At 40.4% G+C, this 15,893-nt stretch overlaps 1 protein-coding gene across 1 annotated transcript in view; it reads left to right on the forward strand.

The window, feature by feature from the left end:
• The first annotated feature begins 9,700 nt into the window (after positions 1 to 9,700).
• Positions 9,701 to 15,893, forward strand: part of PPP2R5C (protein phosphatase 2 regulatory subunit B'gamma) — an 81,606-nt gene continuing 75,413 nt past the window's right edge. The window contains exons 1-2 of the mRNA XM_084520956.1: positions 9,701 to 9,838; positions 11,081 to 11,146. Of these exons, the coding sequence (XP_084377082.1) occupies positions 9,812 to 9,838; positions 11,081 to 11,146 (93 nt within the window). The 5' untranslated portion in view covers positions 9,701 to 9,811. The remainder of the gene's footprint in view (positions 9,839 to 11,080; positions 11,147 to 15,893) is intronic.

Genomic DNA, 15,893 nt, shown 5'->3' on the forward strand with positions numbered 1-15,893 from the left:
ACTTTGTATTTAATACTATTTGCTATCACTTACTAGAATCAGTCAAGAAAGCCTCTCTCCTTATTCTAGGCACTATAGAGACAAACTGCAGTAACGATAAACAAGCGATAAAGATGTGTGGGGGAAAAAAAAAAAAAAAAGAGAGAGATTAAATTGACGAAAATTGTACAGCAAATCAATGGCCAAATTAAGAATAGATTCCATGTCTTCCAAGCCCCAGTCCTTTTCTGAGCTCACAGAGTATTCCCCTTGGCTTTTTCTAAGACATTTTTGTTTGTCATCAAAGTGTTTACCAGTAGCAATTAATGCTAGATCATAAAGAGACCTTTTAAACACAAAGGAACTGAACTTACAACCTCTCAAAAACCCAGTTCCTCTCTAACATTTATGGAATTATCCAAAATCTGGATAAGAGACTCTTGAGTCTACCTGCTCTACATATTCAGGGTTCACTCAAGCCTGCAACAGCAAGCTGGGCTAGCTGGGTATAGTGTACCAGCTTCTGCAGCCAGCAGCATGCAAGGATATGAAATGGTCAACATCATAAATGATCGACATTATCTCTTCAGAACAAATGACATAGGACCTGTATACAGGTGGAAATATACAGTCAAAGGTCAAACTCACACATCTGAGTGCCTACTGAGCCTTTGGCTCTGTGACGTTGTACAGGTAATACATACATTGTAATTTCTTTGGAATTGTGCAGCTTTTGATCATATTCCTTTTATTCTAGCTTCAAGCACACAAAGACTTATATTTAATTTAGCATTTAATTGGGTAACACTATATATTAAGCTTACCTTTAGGGAAGTGCGTATGTCATGACAAAACCAAATCTTTCTGTGAAAAGGACATTTGCTTACTAGCACGGTACTTCAGCATTGAGGGAGAACCGCTGGTTGGTTCAATAATGCAAATAATTTTTTTAAATCTTAGAAGATTAGCTACTGCTATGTATTAACATCTTTAGCAGAACTAAACTTCAAAAACAGCTTAGTAAAGTACGTTGCAAAAATTCAGTTAATGTGGAGTAGGATTCATACATAAATGTAAATAAAGAAAATTTTTTTATATATCTTACATTTATTTACACTTCATTTACTTTATTACTTTTATCCTCTTTACATATATGAAAGAAACTTTAAATTTAAAGTGCTATGGGAATTATGGACAGGTAGTTACTTATCTGCTTCTTTTATATTCTAATAACATGGATTTTCCTGTTCAATTTATATTGAATAGCAGTGAACTTTAGCTCACTTATCTGCTAGTTCTTTCTCCAAGACAAAAACAAAGGCATCCATGAAGTAATGTGGGCATCTATTCTAGAAATTTAAAAACACAAAATAAGGAAAGGGCTGCCCATGAAGGTATCAATGTCAACCTACCTTCTATCTTGGCAGCCCTGGTAAAAGGAAGGGGAAAACAGCTCTAACAATTGATTCTTGAATCAATATTACATGTATATGGATCACTTCTCTAAACAGCCAAGAACAGTATGAACAGGGAGTCTTCTGATAAAATTGGAATGAAACACATAGCAATAAAATATAACAATAAAAACAAAAGCAGAGATATGCAGCACACTGGAGAAATGAGCTGCTTTAAGGAAATTATCATCTGTAAGAATAGTTGCAATTCATCAGCTCTGATCACATAAATGCTATTTTCAGGGACAGGAAAAAGCTGTGGGCAGAAAAAAAATGTTCAAATTAAAAATAAAAAAAGTAATTGTGAAGGGAATGTATTAAGTATAAATACAAATTTCCATACTTTGAGGAAGGCATACAGGCAAAAAAAAAAAAACTGTGTCAAAGGCCTTGTTTTTTCACTTCTTAGTAAATGACTGTGATGGTTTTACCGTGCTAGGCAGCTGAACTCCACAACTGCTCTCTCACTCCCCATGATTAGAAGAGGAGGTGAAGAAGTAAAGGAAAGAACAACTCACAGGTTGAGATAAGGATAATTTAATTAAAGGGAAACAAAAATAACTATTAAGGAAATATTATTATTATTAGTTAAACAACTTAACTAAAAGGAAAAAAGGGAAAGGGGAAAAGGGAGGGGGGAAAAAAAAAAAAAAAAAAAAAAAAAGGTAAAGGCTATGTGGAAGTGCAGAGGAAAGAAATTATTCTATACTTCCCACGAATGAGCAATGCTTGACCACGTCCTTGAAGTAAGGGCCTCAAAGCATGTAGCCAGTGTTCGGGATGACAGATGTTTTCCCAATGAGAGCCCACTCTTCCCCTCTTCTTCCTTTTTCCACCTTTTATTGCTGTGACATCACATGGTATGGAATATCCCTTTGGTTTGTTTAGGTCAGCTGCCCTGGTGATGTTTCTTTTCTCACATTTTGCCCACCCCCTCTACATCTCTACGACGGTTAGAGAGAGTCCTGATGCTGTGCCAGCACTGCTCAGCAGCAGACACAACACTGGTGTGATAACACTGCTGTTCCAGCTACAAGTGCAGAGCACAGCACTGTATGGGCTGCTGCAGGGGAAGTTAACATCCCAGCGAGACCCAGTACAATGTCCTCCCACATTATTGTCTCTCAGTACTTTTTTCACTTGTCCAATGTTCAAAAGAAATCCTAATATGCATAAGAAACGATATAAATGTAAATACAACTCACATCTATATAGAATTTTTAAGATAAGTACTGAACACATGAAATGCATACAAAGGTAACTTAGGGGCATAGTCTGTACAGGCATGCCAGACAGGCAGTACACAGCATCATATAAATACAGATGGAAGAGAAATCTGTAGTTAAGTTTGCCTAACCTTCCTGTTATAAGGTTTGAGTTTGAGATGCTTGTAAACTTTGCCAATGTTTAATTGCTCAGTCTGATTTTTTTTTTTTCAGAGTATCTGATTTGGTTTACACTTTCTTAAAAATGGAGCTGCCACATCCTAAAATGTGGCTAAGCAAAAATTCCGTTTTGCCAATGTTCATGAATTCTTATAACTGTAATGTTGAAAAACTACCTAGAAGGAAGAAAGGACTTAGGTATTCTGTCAGCCAGTAGAATCTACAGCCCTGAATCACAGGCCAAGGCTCCCAATGTAACACATAGGGGATTTTGAGTGCACCTTATACTAGTAGTTTGAATCATTACCTGTTTTGTTCCAAAGTCCTGTTGGCATCTGCCCTTTAGAAAAAAATTACAAGGCTTCTTCAAAGACAAAACCTAGGAGCCAGTCATCAGGTAGATACCTCTAGGAAATGGACTCTAAAGTCTCCTTCCACTTGGACTAACTCTCCAATATCAGCCTTGCAAGCCTTTTGCCTCATATGCATCCATATTATAGCTCTTTGGATACATGCAAGAATAGTAGATACATGGTTTGGTGTGAGCATTTCGCACATTATCTTGGACAAACAAAAAAGGGAATTAATTATTAAAGAACTTTTAATTTTTTTTCAAATGTCTCATATGCAAAGATAGGCTGCAAGGTGCCATGAGAAGGTCTGAGTGGCAGAATACTGTAGGCTATGACAGCCCTTGAAGACACGGGAATCTTGACTGCAGGAGTCACCCCAACTACCAAAAGAGAGATGACAGGGCAGTTTAGCACTGAAGAATGCTGATGGATCTCAGCATTGCCCCAGGCAGTAATCCCTGAAAATAAACTATATCCATGTTACACAGTACGAACTAGCATAATCACAGGATATGAGTGCAGTGGAAAAGTGATATTTGTTCCGTGCTCCGCATTTTAAAAAGGCTGAGGAAAGGTCTACAAAAAGATTACAGGATCCCTCTGGATGCTGCACAGTGCAGATGCATGCAGCCTGCTCTAGGTGGAGCAAGCCAAAAGCTGTGTTGATGGAAGCTGTTCTTTGCTTGCTGACCAGGAAACACGTATTGCTCCTGAAGCAGATCACAATTCCAGCATATGCGTCTTTTGAGAAATTGGAAGCTTCGGGGCATACTCAAAAGTAGACCTTCAAGCATCTACAGATTTACGGTAGTTACAGGGTTAAGTCCTGAGTATGCCTTCTGAGTATGTCTTTCAACTCTTCCCACACTGAGATAAAAATATATAGCTATATTAGCTATGTCGAATCCCAAAAAAGGCAGAAAAAAAGTATGAAGTGTTGAAAGAGAAAATCTTGTGTGCCATCAACGGGAGGTACAATTAATTGGAACTCTTCATTCATTCCATAAATACCAACTTACACATAATAAAAAAGAAAATGTAGGAGTTTTAGCTGCAGTCACCTTTATGTTACTAGTCTCACTCATCTGATACAAAATTAATCTCTCTTTTGACATCATGTGGGAAGAGGGAACAGTACTACGTGATTAGGAACATTACACTAATTGCAGCTAAAAACCTGAAATCAACAAAGACATTGCTAAAAATTGCACCAAAACACACCACAGTGATGCTGAATTCTGACATGAAAATTAGATGAACTAACAAAAATAAATTTATCCCTTATACATTCTGAATGCTAGGCCCATCCATTAAATTTTAAACAGATTATATATGATATGTAAACATATCTCCTAGTTCACTGTAAATACTGAAAATGAAACCACTAAAGACAGTAGAAACATGAAAGCAGACCTCCTAACAACATCTATGTTACCAGCAGTGTTGTACTTCTTGCACTTTTTTTTTTTTTTCCTGGAAAGATTCAATTACATGACATGCAGCAAAGTCTTGCTCTTAGGATCTTTTGATTGCTTCACTGAGGCAGAAGCACATCAAATAATTTGACTGAAGTGTTATAATGTTACTATATTTGTAGTTCCCATCTCTATGGAATCTGGGTACCAGCACACAAGTGGAATTGCCATTCTGGATAAGACGAACAGTTCGTCCACCTTAATTACTGTGATCATCATCCAACTTTCCAGATGAAATTCATTTTAATACTTAATACCCAATGATGGGCATAAACATTGCAAACTGTGGTCACAAACAGGAAAATCTGCTTAGTTTAACTATTAGATATTGCTAGATATTTTTGTTATCTACTTCCTTGTCCACAGCTTGTGATTAGGATAGCAGTAATGAGGTCTCAGTAACATGCTGCATAAGTGAGTTCTCTGTGCTCGTTATTTATGGTTTTTCATTTTCATTTTAAAATTAAGTTGGCCCTAGCAAAAATACAGAATCAATGTATGTATGAATATGGATGTAATTTACTACTGACATTGTTTGGTATCAGGCCAGTTGCCAGCCAAACGTGACAATATTGCCAACTGGTCCAGAAGCTCCACTTAAGCTCTGGCCTGGGCAGCCAAACCTGGCCTGCTTTCTTGTACTGGCACCCAGCCCTCTACTTCCAGCATGATTTATCGACAGGGCTTCCTAGGTGGACCTCAAGCATGCCTTGTAGCTAGTCTTGTCTCTGGCCCCCATTTGGATGTACTTTAGACAAATACTATAAGTAGTTCTCTCTCTGGGTCTGTCTCCTGTAAGCTTGGATCAGCATTATTGAGTCTTGTCTCCATCCTTCTCTTTGGCCCTGTCTCGTGGTGTTCCTCAGTGGATTTCTTGGATATGCCCCTGACTCATTAGCTCGCCTTGCCTTATTCCCGTCACAAGCATGATGACTTCTGGTTTTGCCAATAAGCTTCTGGAAGCTTAGTGAAAAGGGGTCTTAACCTCAGCTTTCACTCCTTAGTTGAAAGAGTCCTGGATTTTTAACAAAAGTGGAAAATATCCTAGCAGACATCTTCTGCAATGTTGTAATTGTCTAAATAATTTATAATCCTATTCACTAGATTCAAAATGAAATCTTGTCATTTAAAAAAGAAAACAAATTAAGAGAAATGAATGAGAGAAAGAAGATTAAAAGTTTTAAGAACAGGCGACTCAAAGAAATTTGTATTTCAATGGAAATACACAGTCACTGAAAATTCTTGTGATTTAGACAGTGTAATTATCCATATAAGAACATGTTTTTCATTTTTGACCAATCCAAATTTTACAAAAATACAAAGTAATATTACAACTAGAAGGTGTCCAGTACTGACATTACTATACATACATATATGAATTATACATACATCAATGAATTATGGTTCTGAAAGTGAAAGTCTGGTTCTATCTATCCAGTAATTGCCATTTGTATCTATGTGGTCACAAATGAGGCTGAAATATCATGTTGTAAACATGTATGAAGTTGACTAAAAATTGGCTTACTCATCATCTCAAAAGAGCCTGACTTCTATATGTTTTGAATAAATTATTTTGTAACTTTTACAAGAACATGACTGCTAGGCATCCAATGCTAGCAATTGAGAATTGAGGAGAATTAAAACCTTTTGAGAACAGCCCAAGAATTATTTAATGTAATTCAGCGTAGGCAAAATAAATACATGCTAGTGAATGTTTCTGAAAGACGCTTCATCTTTTTGGTGGAGTTGAATATACTGCCTTTGCAGCTTTTGATGTTAGGCTGTACAGAAGAGAAGTCTATTGCAGGTGCTCAGGGCTGAAGAAGTAGTTTATTCCCCCAGACATAATTTGGTAGTTTCACTATTCCTGATAAGAAAGTTATCTTACCTAGTAGTTGAGCCTGAACACAAGATTAGAAAAAATGTTTACATTTCAACCCATCTATTCCAGCCTCTTCACTGCCAGTGGTGCTTGAGTTTTCATTTTTCTCTTTACGTCTCACACAGGGTGCCAGAAAGCAGAATAAATCTGCTTCAGTCAATAAAGAATTTTGAGAAACAGCCTGCCAGTGTTTGACAATTATGTATAATGATGACAGTTCACTGGCTTCTCAAACCTTGTCCACAAGTGCGGCTGCATAGCTTCAGCTGAGCCAAATTAACAGCTCACTGGCAAAATGTCTCATTGTCTCCTGTCTTCCCTGCTCAGTTAGTTTTCTGCTATTTTAGCAAGTTGAATTGGCATACCACCCAATTAAACAAGAGATGGGGCGTGGAAAGCAGTAACACTGTACAACTGGGAATGGACAATGTTATCCCCATCACAGTGGCAGCAATCTGTTCAATAAACTCAGGACAGAGCATGAATGCTTAACCTTTATAAAAAATAATAACCAACATAGTTGGAATGGACTAACCATGTAAATATTCCCCCTTCATTGGCATGCTGGACACATGGCCCAGTTTCAAGCTATTAAATATTATACAGCTATTTTATACAAGGCATAAAACTATTTGGTGTTTTAACTTTTGCAAGTTTAGATAATTCAGTCAATACAGTAAGAAAAGAAAATAGTAGCTGTGATACATGCTTTTTTTTTTTTTTTTTTTACTGTTTTATTTACAGAGATAGCCTAATCAGTCTGAATCCGTTCTGGTTTTTGAAAATATCTAGTTTGCATGAAACATGTTCAGAAGTTAATGCAGATATTAATATAGTCATACTCACACTCATATTACATTACTTTATTTACATAGTTTATCCTACTGAGTAACAAAGTAATTAGGCCTACAGTGATACAACACCATAGTAAAAATAAGATTTCAACTCAATGCTGTGTGAAAATGTAAGTCACTTATCTTATTCTCATATTTTATGAAGATACTAGAGCATACACATGGAACTATTTTTCTTGTAAACCACCTCCACCCACTGATTATTTCGTAGGCCTTGAAAAATACAATTGCTTTCTGTTACTGGTGAATGAGACTCTTTCCTCAGCAAGTGAGGTGAGGGGGAGTCAAGTTTTCACAAGGCTTTCTACACGTGGTCACAAAGAAAACCTCCCAAATGTAAACTGAGTCGGTGCCATCTTTTGAACCTGTACTCAGTCTGATGTATTGATTCACGGTTTTCCCAGCTAACAGCAAAATAAACACAATTTTTGCTGCTGCTATTCATGAGTAGGTGGGTAACAATGATGTTGACTGAGTTTTTTCACTATTTGGAAAAACCATGAGCACTAGCAAGCACAAAGGAGGCCAAGAGCCAATGAGAAACTCATTAAGCTGCTTAAACTGATCTAAATCTAGGCTGTTGAGGTCACATCCCGCCCCCGCCACATATTTCCACCCCCTTCCTTCGGCCAACGCTAGTGTTTACAGAAACAGGTGGTGGTGTGCCAGTTCAAGGGAAGAAAAAAAAAATAAAATAAACAAAAACACAAAAACCCACATCATTTTAGGGGTAGAGTTTTCCACCTGATCAATTCCATGAGCTGGTTTAAGGGGCTGCACAGTACCAGCATCAGTGCAGAGGAGTAAGACAGGAATACAGCAGCTGGGAATTAAGAGTAGTTTAAGCTTCTGTGAAACTGGAACTTAACAAAGAACTGGAAGCACTGGAGTTTATCCTCAGCTGTACAAACCCTTTCATACACCGATCAAACTGCAGACTACAGATGGAAACAGATTTCTTTCTCTTGCTATCTATGTCCAAAATCCATGTTGTTTTGTTGGTCAGAAGTCCTATTTAGTAGTAACTTCTTTGTGACTGGCTCCTAACAGAAGCACAACAGTGATAACAGCACCTCAATTCTAAATCCTCAGACCAGAGAAGATTAGGGAAAGGATAAGAAGCAGACATAATTTTTTTCTAGCACTTAAGAAGCAGGGAAGGAAGGGGCCTGAAGCAAGAGGAAGCAACACTCTGTACCCAGTAGTATTCCTTGTTGTGCCTCAAAAAGAGGAAATTTCTTTGTCCTTTGACCACAGCAGAGTGTTCAAATATAGTGGATATAAACTGATGTTAGATATCATCACATCAGATACGAGTACGTATTAGAAATCCCAGTTCCTAAAAACGAGAGCATGGCTGCTAGCTAGTGCTGCCTTTGATACTCACAGGCTGAGTAAGGAAGGAGGTCAATTTCTCTTTCATGCTGGTGTTTGTTAGGCTGTAATTTTTCTATCCGTTATCAGCACAGCACAATTAGTATTTAATAAGCATGCCCAATCTAAATTTTAAATGTTTTATATCTTGGCATTATTATGAGGATTAACATCTCCTTTTTCCTCAGCTAATGGTAGTTTGGAGCTTAGTCAGGCCACGTGACAAACACAATGTGTAACTTTTCCAGTAGAAGCATATACACTTTTCTTCTTTTGTCTAAGAATATCGTTGATTTTCTCATTCTGACTTTGAAAGATTAAAGAGCAACTTCGAAAGTTGCCATCTGTAAAGACAGGCTGGAACTACGCAAAGTTCGCCTCTTCCTCATCCACCTCCTGCAGGCAGGCAGTGAGGTCCCCCAATTAATGACGACCACAAGACTTGTATGAGGCCAAATGTTTTTTATTTTGGCTTTGTTTTTATTATTTTTTTTTTTTCCTTCCTCACACCACCGGCTGCACCCGCACCCGGGGCCGCTGCCCCTCAGCGAAGGGCGGGCTCCGGAGGGCGGCACACGGAGGGCGAGCAGCGGGGCTGAGGCGCCACAGCCCGGCCCTCGCTGCCCACCTCGAGGCGGGGCTGGGGGCGCGGGACCCTCCCCTCAACCGGGGCGGAGCCGGGGGAGCCCCGAGCCCCGCGCCCCGGGCCCGGGCCCTGTCAGCGGCCGCCAGCGGAGCGTGACAGGAGGGAGGAGGAGGGGGGGAAGAGAAGGGGGGGGGGGCGGCGAGCCCCGCCTCCGAGGTGACGCCACTGGAGGCGCCGCTCACGTGACGCAGGCAGCCAATGGGCGGGCAGCGGCCGCGCTCTCCGCGGGCGGGGGGCGGTGGCGGAGGAGGGAGGGAGGGAGGAAGGGGGCGGGGGGAGGGGCTGAGGCCGCCGCCGCTGGAGCCGGAGCCGGGGCCGGAGCCTGGGGGGGGCAGCGGCGGCGGAGGAGGAGGCGGAGGAGGCGCGGGGCCGAGTGAGGGCTGTGCGCCTGGGTGGCCGCGGGGCGGCCATGCCGAATAAAAACAAGAAGGAGAAAGTGAGTCGGGGGGGGGCAGGCAGGCCCCGCGGGGGGGGAGGAGGAGGAGGAGGAGGAGGAGGAGGAGGAAGGCGGGGAGCCCCCCGCCGCCATGGGGGGGGAGCTGAGGAAGGGGCGGGCCCCGCAGGGCCTAGCCCGGGGTGTGAGGGGGTTTGGGGAGGTTTGGGGGGGGTCCCCGGGGAGCCTCGGCATGGGGAGGCCCGGCCCGGAGGGGCTGGGGGAGGGGAAGGGGGGAGAGGAGAGAGGGGGAGGGCGGGGGGGCGCCCCCAGGGCTCTGTGAGCGCCGGGGGGGGGGCTCGGGGCTGCCCCTCTCGCCCTGCCCCTGCCCCTCTCCTCCTCCTGCTGCTGCCGGGCAGGGCTGGGTGTCAGCCGCCCAAGGGGGTTCATGCACAAGTTGGAGGAAAAGTTCCAAATCCAGCCCAGGCGGCTTCACGTGTTGCGCTTTATTCGTGTGGCAGGTAATTAGGAATAATCAGGGAGCCAGGGGGAACTGGGAGCAGCGAAGTAGCCCGGCTCATCCAGCCGCTGTCCTGCTGGACCTTCGCTGTGTGGTTTGGTTGGCTTCTGCCCGCCTGCCAGTTTTTCCAAGTTGCTTTGAAATTCGGATGGGTGTTGTGATTCGTGGTGTTCTTTTGGTTTCATTTTTAATGTTTTTCACAGTATCCGAGCCCCCTGTGACACTAAAAACGTTCAAACTTCTCATTGCTTTTCTTAGAATTAGCAAATCTCGCAAATAAGCAGTGGGTGAAAGATCCGAGTAGAGCGCAGCGAGGGAGATACCGGAGTCGTGGGCCTGCGCCTAAAACTGGACTTTCTAGTGCGTAGAACACCAGGAGCAGACAAGATAATGACGTGCACAATGCCTCCTGCGATGATGCTTGTTTCAAACTTAAACTAAGTGTAAATGCTCCTGAGGCCAAAAGCCAGGCAGCAAGGCCAAGTTTTTAGACATGGTTCAAGTCGCTTGCATTCTTACCTATGTAAAATCTCAGCTCTATATGCTGTATGGGTGAGTTTTGAGGCATTAATACAATTCCAAAGCTGTCCTTGAAGGTGGAAAATGTTTAATGCAACTTTGTAGAGACTGATGGTTCTGGACTAAGGTCTTCCAGTTAAACGATATCATTTTTGTCCTATCGATTTTAATATTCTCAGAAGGCGTCTGAAATACTAATTTCTTGACTTGAAAATCTCTCTAAATCTCCTTTTCCAAGTAACTTAGACTGTGAACGTTTTTTTCAGGAACCTGCAAAATCAGGCAAAAGTGGGAAAAGTGGCAAAGATGGACAAGAAAACCAAGAACATGAGGTAAAAACTACTAGAATATGTAGTCTTTCTAGGCAAATTTATGATGACTTTTCAGAAGTCCTTCTGGACTGTTACAATTTTGAAGTGACAGGTGGAGTTTCTGGAACTACTGACCTGGTATTTGATATAAAGTCTTTTAAGACTCAAAAGAAAATGCTTTTGAAGAAGTTATTCTTATGTAGAGTAACTTTAGAGATCTAGCTTGCTTGCTACAGTCTTAAATACTCATCTGTTTCCTATTTGGTTGTGAAGAGTACATCTATCTTATTTTCTGGTTTTATTGTGAGGTTTGGGGCTTGTCTTTTAGCTGCTTATTGCAGTTTTTAATCATTCTCTGTAATTCCCAAAGCTCTCTTCTTGGAAACTTTTGATGTTAGCAAGTCAGTTAAGTGTAAGTAGCCTGTTGTATTATCAGGAGACCTTAGGCTTAATCAAAGGCTGCCATTTTTTTTGTTGTTGTCTAATTTCTGTGTGTAGGTATACAATGGGGTGTTCCATTTTTGACTGATTATTGTGTTGTTACTGTGGCATGTTTTTTCTTCTGCATTGCTGTGTGTTTTGCCCAAGAGCAAGGTGCAGTGACTTGAAAGGGGTCGGTTAAATCCTTACATGCTGCCTTTCTCACATTCGTCTGGAAACACAGAATTAATAGCTCTGCTTCATCTGGAAGTCCACTGTTTATTTACTTAAAAGTTGTAGTAAAACAAAATACTCATCCAGCTTTACCACTTTTTCTCTCTCCCAAATGATTATGGGGGGGGAAGGGAGAGAATGTTTTTCCTGCAGAGCATGTACTCTTTCTGATGCATCTCAATGAGTTTTCATTGTTTTCTTGTGCAGAAGGATGTGTGCTACTGTCACTACAAGATTTAATGACTTTATGAATTAAATTTAAATATTTTTGCAAATTCAGATAAAAGAATTCTGAATTTCGGCAGAGGGAACTCATATCCTAGCTACTAGGAAAAAAGCCCTTAGAATGAAATCAGAACAGTATCAGCGTAGATGTTTATAACAGTACCAACATATAGTGAGCATATTTCATTGTGATGCATTCTGTTTTTTCAGTATTGCTATAGTGTTGAAAGAGAATTACTTCTTGACTAGTTCCTGCGCAGTTGTAAGGCTTGCCATTATCAGTATCTTTGCTATATGTTGGTTGACTGCTTATTTTCTCATGCTTCTGAACAAAAAGCTGTTGAGACCAGAACTAATTTTTTTGGTCCTTCAGGATAGTGTGTAAAGCTCCCACAGTAAACTAGTGAAGTGCTTTAAATGTTAACTGAAAATGTAGATTCCTTTCTTTCCGCATGTGCAGATAAAGAAAGCTCTTTCTTTTTTGGTATTTGAAATGTGTGAGAGATTAATCTCAGTAGAAGAGTACGTTGTAGTATTCATGCATTTTTTGTTGTCTTTCCAAGTTGAATTCCCAATGCAAAGTACAGTTCTCTTAGATTATTGATGATACTTTGTCATGTGTGAGTAAGGACAGAACGGGAAAGGGACTGGCAAACTGATGAGAATGTGACTGGCACGTATACTGTGATTGCCATTCCCAGTGGGCATTGTTTAGTCTCCAGACAATTTTGAACACCTCAGTGCTTGACTCATAAACTTAATTAATAGAGTAATTGCACGCAAATAGTAATATGGAGTTTGCATTCTAATGTGGCTGGCTGTAACAAAGATGTATGTTAGCTGGTGCTTATAGATGCAGAAGAGAAGCTATTTGTTAGCATAGCGAAGACTAGTAAATATAGAAATGCTCTGGAACATGCTATTAATACACCTTTTTTAGATTTTTTTCTTATAAGAAGGTTGTCTTCTTATTTCCTTGTTCCTGTGTTTTAACGTGGCTTTTTAAAGATCCTCATCTAGACTGTGAGTAGGTTTAGAAATATACTGGTTCGTGTAATTTTTTCATCAAACTGAATTTAATGGGTATACATCTAATGTAAATGAATGTAATGCAGATGGCAGATTTTAAAGACTAGAAACTGCTATTCAAAGAGCAGGGACAACACAAGCAGCAGCATCCCACAAATACTGTATTTATAGATGCATTTATAACACTTACCTAAAATCATGATGCCTTGGACTTCCATAGATGAAAATATAAACAGTTCTTAATAATTTGCAGAAAGAAGTGTGTTTCCTGTCTTGTGGTCAGGGAAATGAGATTTTGGTTGAGTGAAGCTATACAGTAAGTTTGTCTGAGGGATTGAAATGATACCTGATATGCCTGGTGAGTGTGCGCATGCTGAACGAGGATGAGAGGGACTTGAGCTGGTACTTGGGTCACTTCGTAAATTTCAACAGAAGCACATAAATGTGTAGGTAAGTATGTATGGAAGTTCTAAAGTGTAGCTGCAGTGTGCAAGTGACCTGCTGAAGTAAATACCTCTCTGCTTATATCTCAAAGAGATATAACTGTAGTTGTGTTTGAAAACAAGGTCCATCTTGCCTGTTTTCGCATCTCCAGTGTTCCCAACGTACAGATGTATAGGAGGAAAAAATACAAGATGGTTCTTCTTGCATTGCCTGTGCCTTGGTTACTTGATGTATTACAAAAAGAGCCAGGCTAGAGAAGACCAGAGATCTGTATTGTTTGGTATTCTCTATGTGGTTAGTAGCTGATACTAAAGAAAAGGGTTTGAGTAACAGAGTGAATGTATGGTTTTCCATTCAGGCATGCCTTTCTTTCAGCCAGTGTGTGGCTTAGAAGGTTGCTTTCTAGCTGAGGTATTGTATAAAGTTGTTTTCATATTATTAGTGATTTAACAGACTTTTCTGTATAGTCGTCTGTATATTATTTTTTTTCCAACCTCCCTGTTTAATATCTGCTAGGTAAGAGGATTTCATTTCTTTGGCTGTCCTGTTCCTGTGATCCTTCTGTTCTGTTACACTTTTAGTGATGGAGCTCCCAGAGCTGTACACGGTGCATGGGGTGAGAGCACCTTGTGTCTGTGCTGTAATAACTGCGTTCCAGCTTCCAGTTATTGAACACTTCACAAAAGAGCTAATAGGATTAAGTTCACATCTAACTTTAGCTTGTAGCCTGTTAGTAAACACTAATGAATTAAAGTAAATAATTGCCAGAACAGTTGAATCTATTCCTTTAGGTATAGCCTTATACTTCAGTAATTAGTCCAGGGTATTCTTGTCTTCAGGTTGTGCACAAAGACATAGTCTGTTGTGTATTGTTTTCTTCTGTGTGAGGATAGTGCCTTCCTCTGGTAAAACACTTGGGGATTTGTTTACCAGTGACCAAAACCTATGATCAGAACTTAAACACAGATTGAAGAAAAATGCCCAGGTGTGGGGGGTTTTATGCCAGCACTTAAGAACTGGTGGACGTTCCCTGTGACTGAACTGGCCTTTGCAGAAAATACTTTCCTTGTGGATAAGCTTCATTGTAGGGTTCTGTTTTCTCTCAGTGGTTCAGAGGTCTCCTTTTGGGTTAAAACAGTAGTAATTCATGGTCAGGTATATACAAGGGGAGAAAAATGAGGTCTTCCCTCTCTGTTTTTTCACTATTAGAGGAGTGTTGTCTAGGAAAAACCTCGTTTTTTTTTTAAATTAAAGTGTTTCTTACAATACTTTAATAATAGTCTTTAGGTACAACCACAGGGGAAGGAAGTTGACTTTAACCCCACAGACTCTTATTTCTGTGTGCTTTGATTGTAGGAATGCATGTGCTAAAACTTGCACTTTTCACTGGTGACATCTATTGCTGCACAGGCACCTAGAATCACTCAAAAACTTAACATCCCAGAGCTAGACTCTGTTGAACCTGCAGGTGAATCCCTAACTGCTTCATATTTTTGCTCCCTGCTTTGGTATTGATGTTGAAATTAAAGTCTTTGCACCAAAACGGCCTGGGAACATGTGTACAATTGGCAGCTCAGGTTCATCTGGGAGGTAGAAGGGGCAGAGGTAGCTGGTGACCTTTACAGGCACAGGTGACAGGGTGATGCCTCTTCTAGATCTAGCAGGGCTGCTTTAAGGCATGAAACTCGCAACTTCATTAATTTTGAATATAGATGCTGGGCAGCTGTAGTGGGGGAAGACAGCCGTTGTTTAACAAAGTATTGGCTTGGTGACTTCCAACTAACGAACAGAAATCATAGCTCTTCCTTCAAGTTCTTCTGCCATGCAGAACAGCAAACGGAAGGCTGATGTGGTTTAAGTAGTGTGTATGTATTATCTCATTGTTTCCATGTACTGCCCTACTTGGGTGTTTTCTGCTTTAAAAGTTTTCTTTTTTTGATACAAAACGTACTAAAATGCAAACTGCAGTGGCCAGTTTCCTTGCTGTGCAAGAAACTGTTTGATTTATTGACAACATGTGTTGCAAATGTCAGATGATAAACAGTGTTGAAACCAATTTTCAAATATTAAGAAAAAGCTTTGCTAAGTACTGATCCATGCCTCTGTCCTACCACCATCAGCCATCTCTTTTCAGTAAGTTTATTAAACACAGGTAATAACTTCAGTGCAGCAATTTTAAGCTTTGTTTTTAGGGGTCTTGTTTTGTAAAGTTGTTGGTTTTTTTTAAATTATTTTCTTAAGCAATAAGTGGCAATATTTTTCAGGATTGATAGTGAAAATGCAGAAATCATTGCATCTTTAAAACGCTTTAGCAAAAGTAAAGATTTGTCTCTGCAAGAACCTTGACGAGTGGCTGTCTTTCCTATAGTAGTCAGGATATAGTGGGGGAAGGCTATCAATATTCTCGTTACCGTTT

The sequence above is a fragment of the Aythya ferina genome, assembly GCF_964211825.1.
Source record: "Aythya ferina genome assembly, chromosome: 5".
NCBI lineage: Eukaryota > Metazoa > Chordata > Aves > Anseriformes > Anatidae > Aythya > Aythya ferina.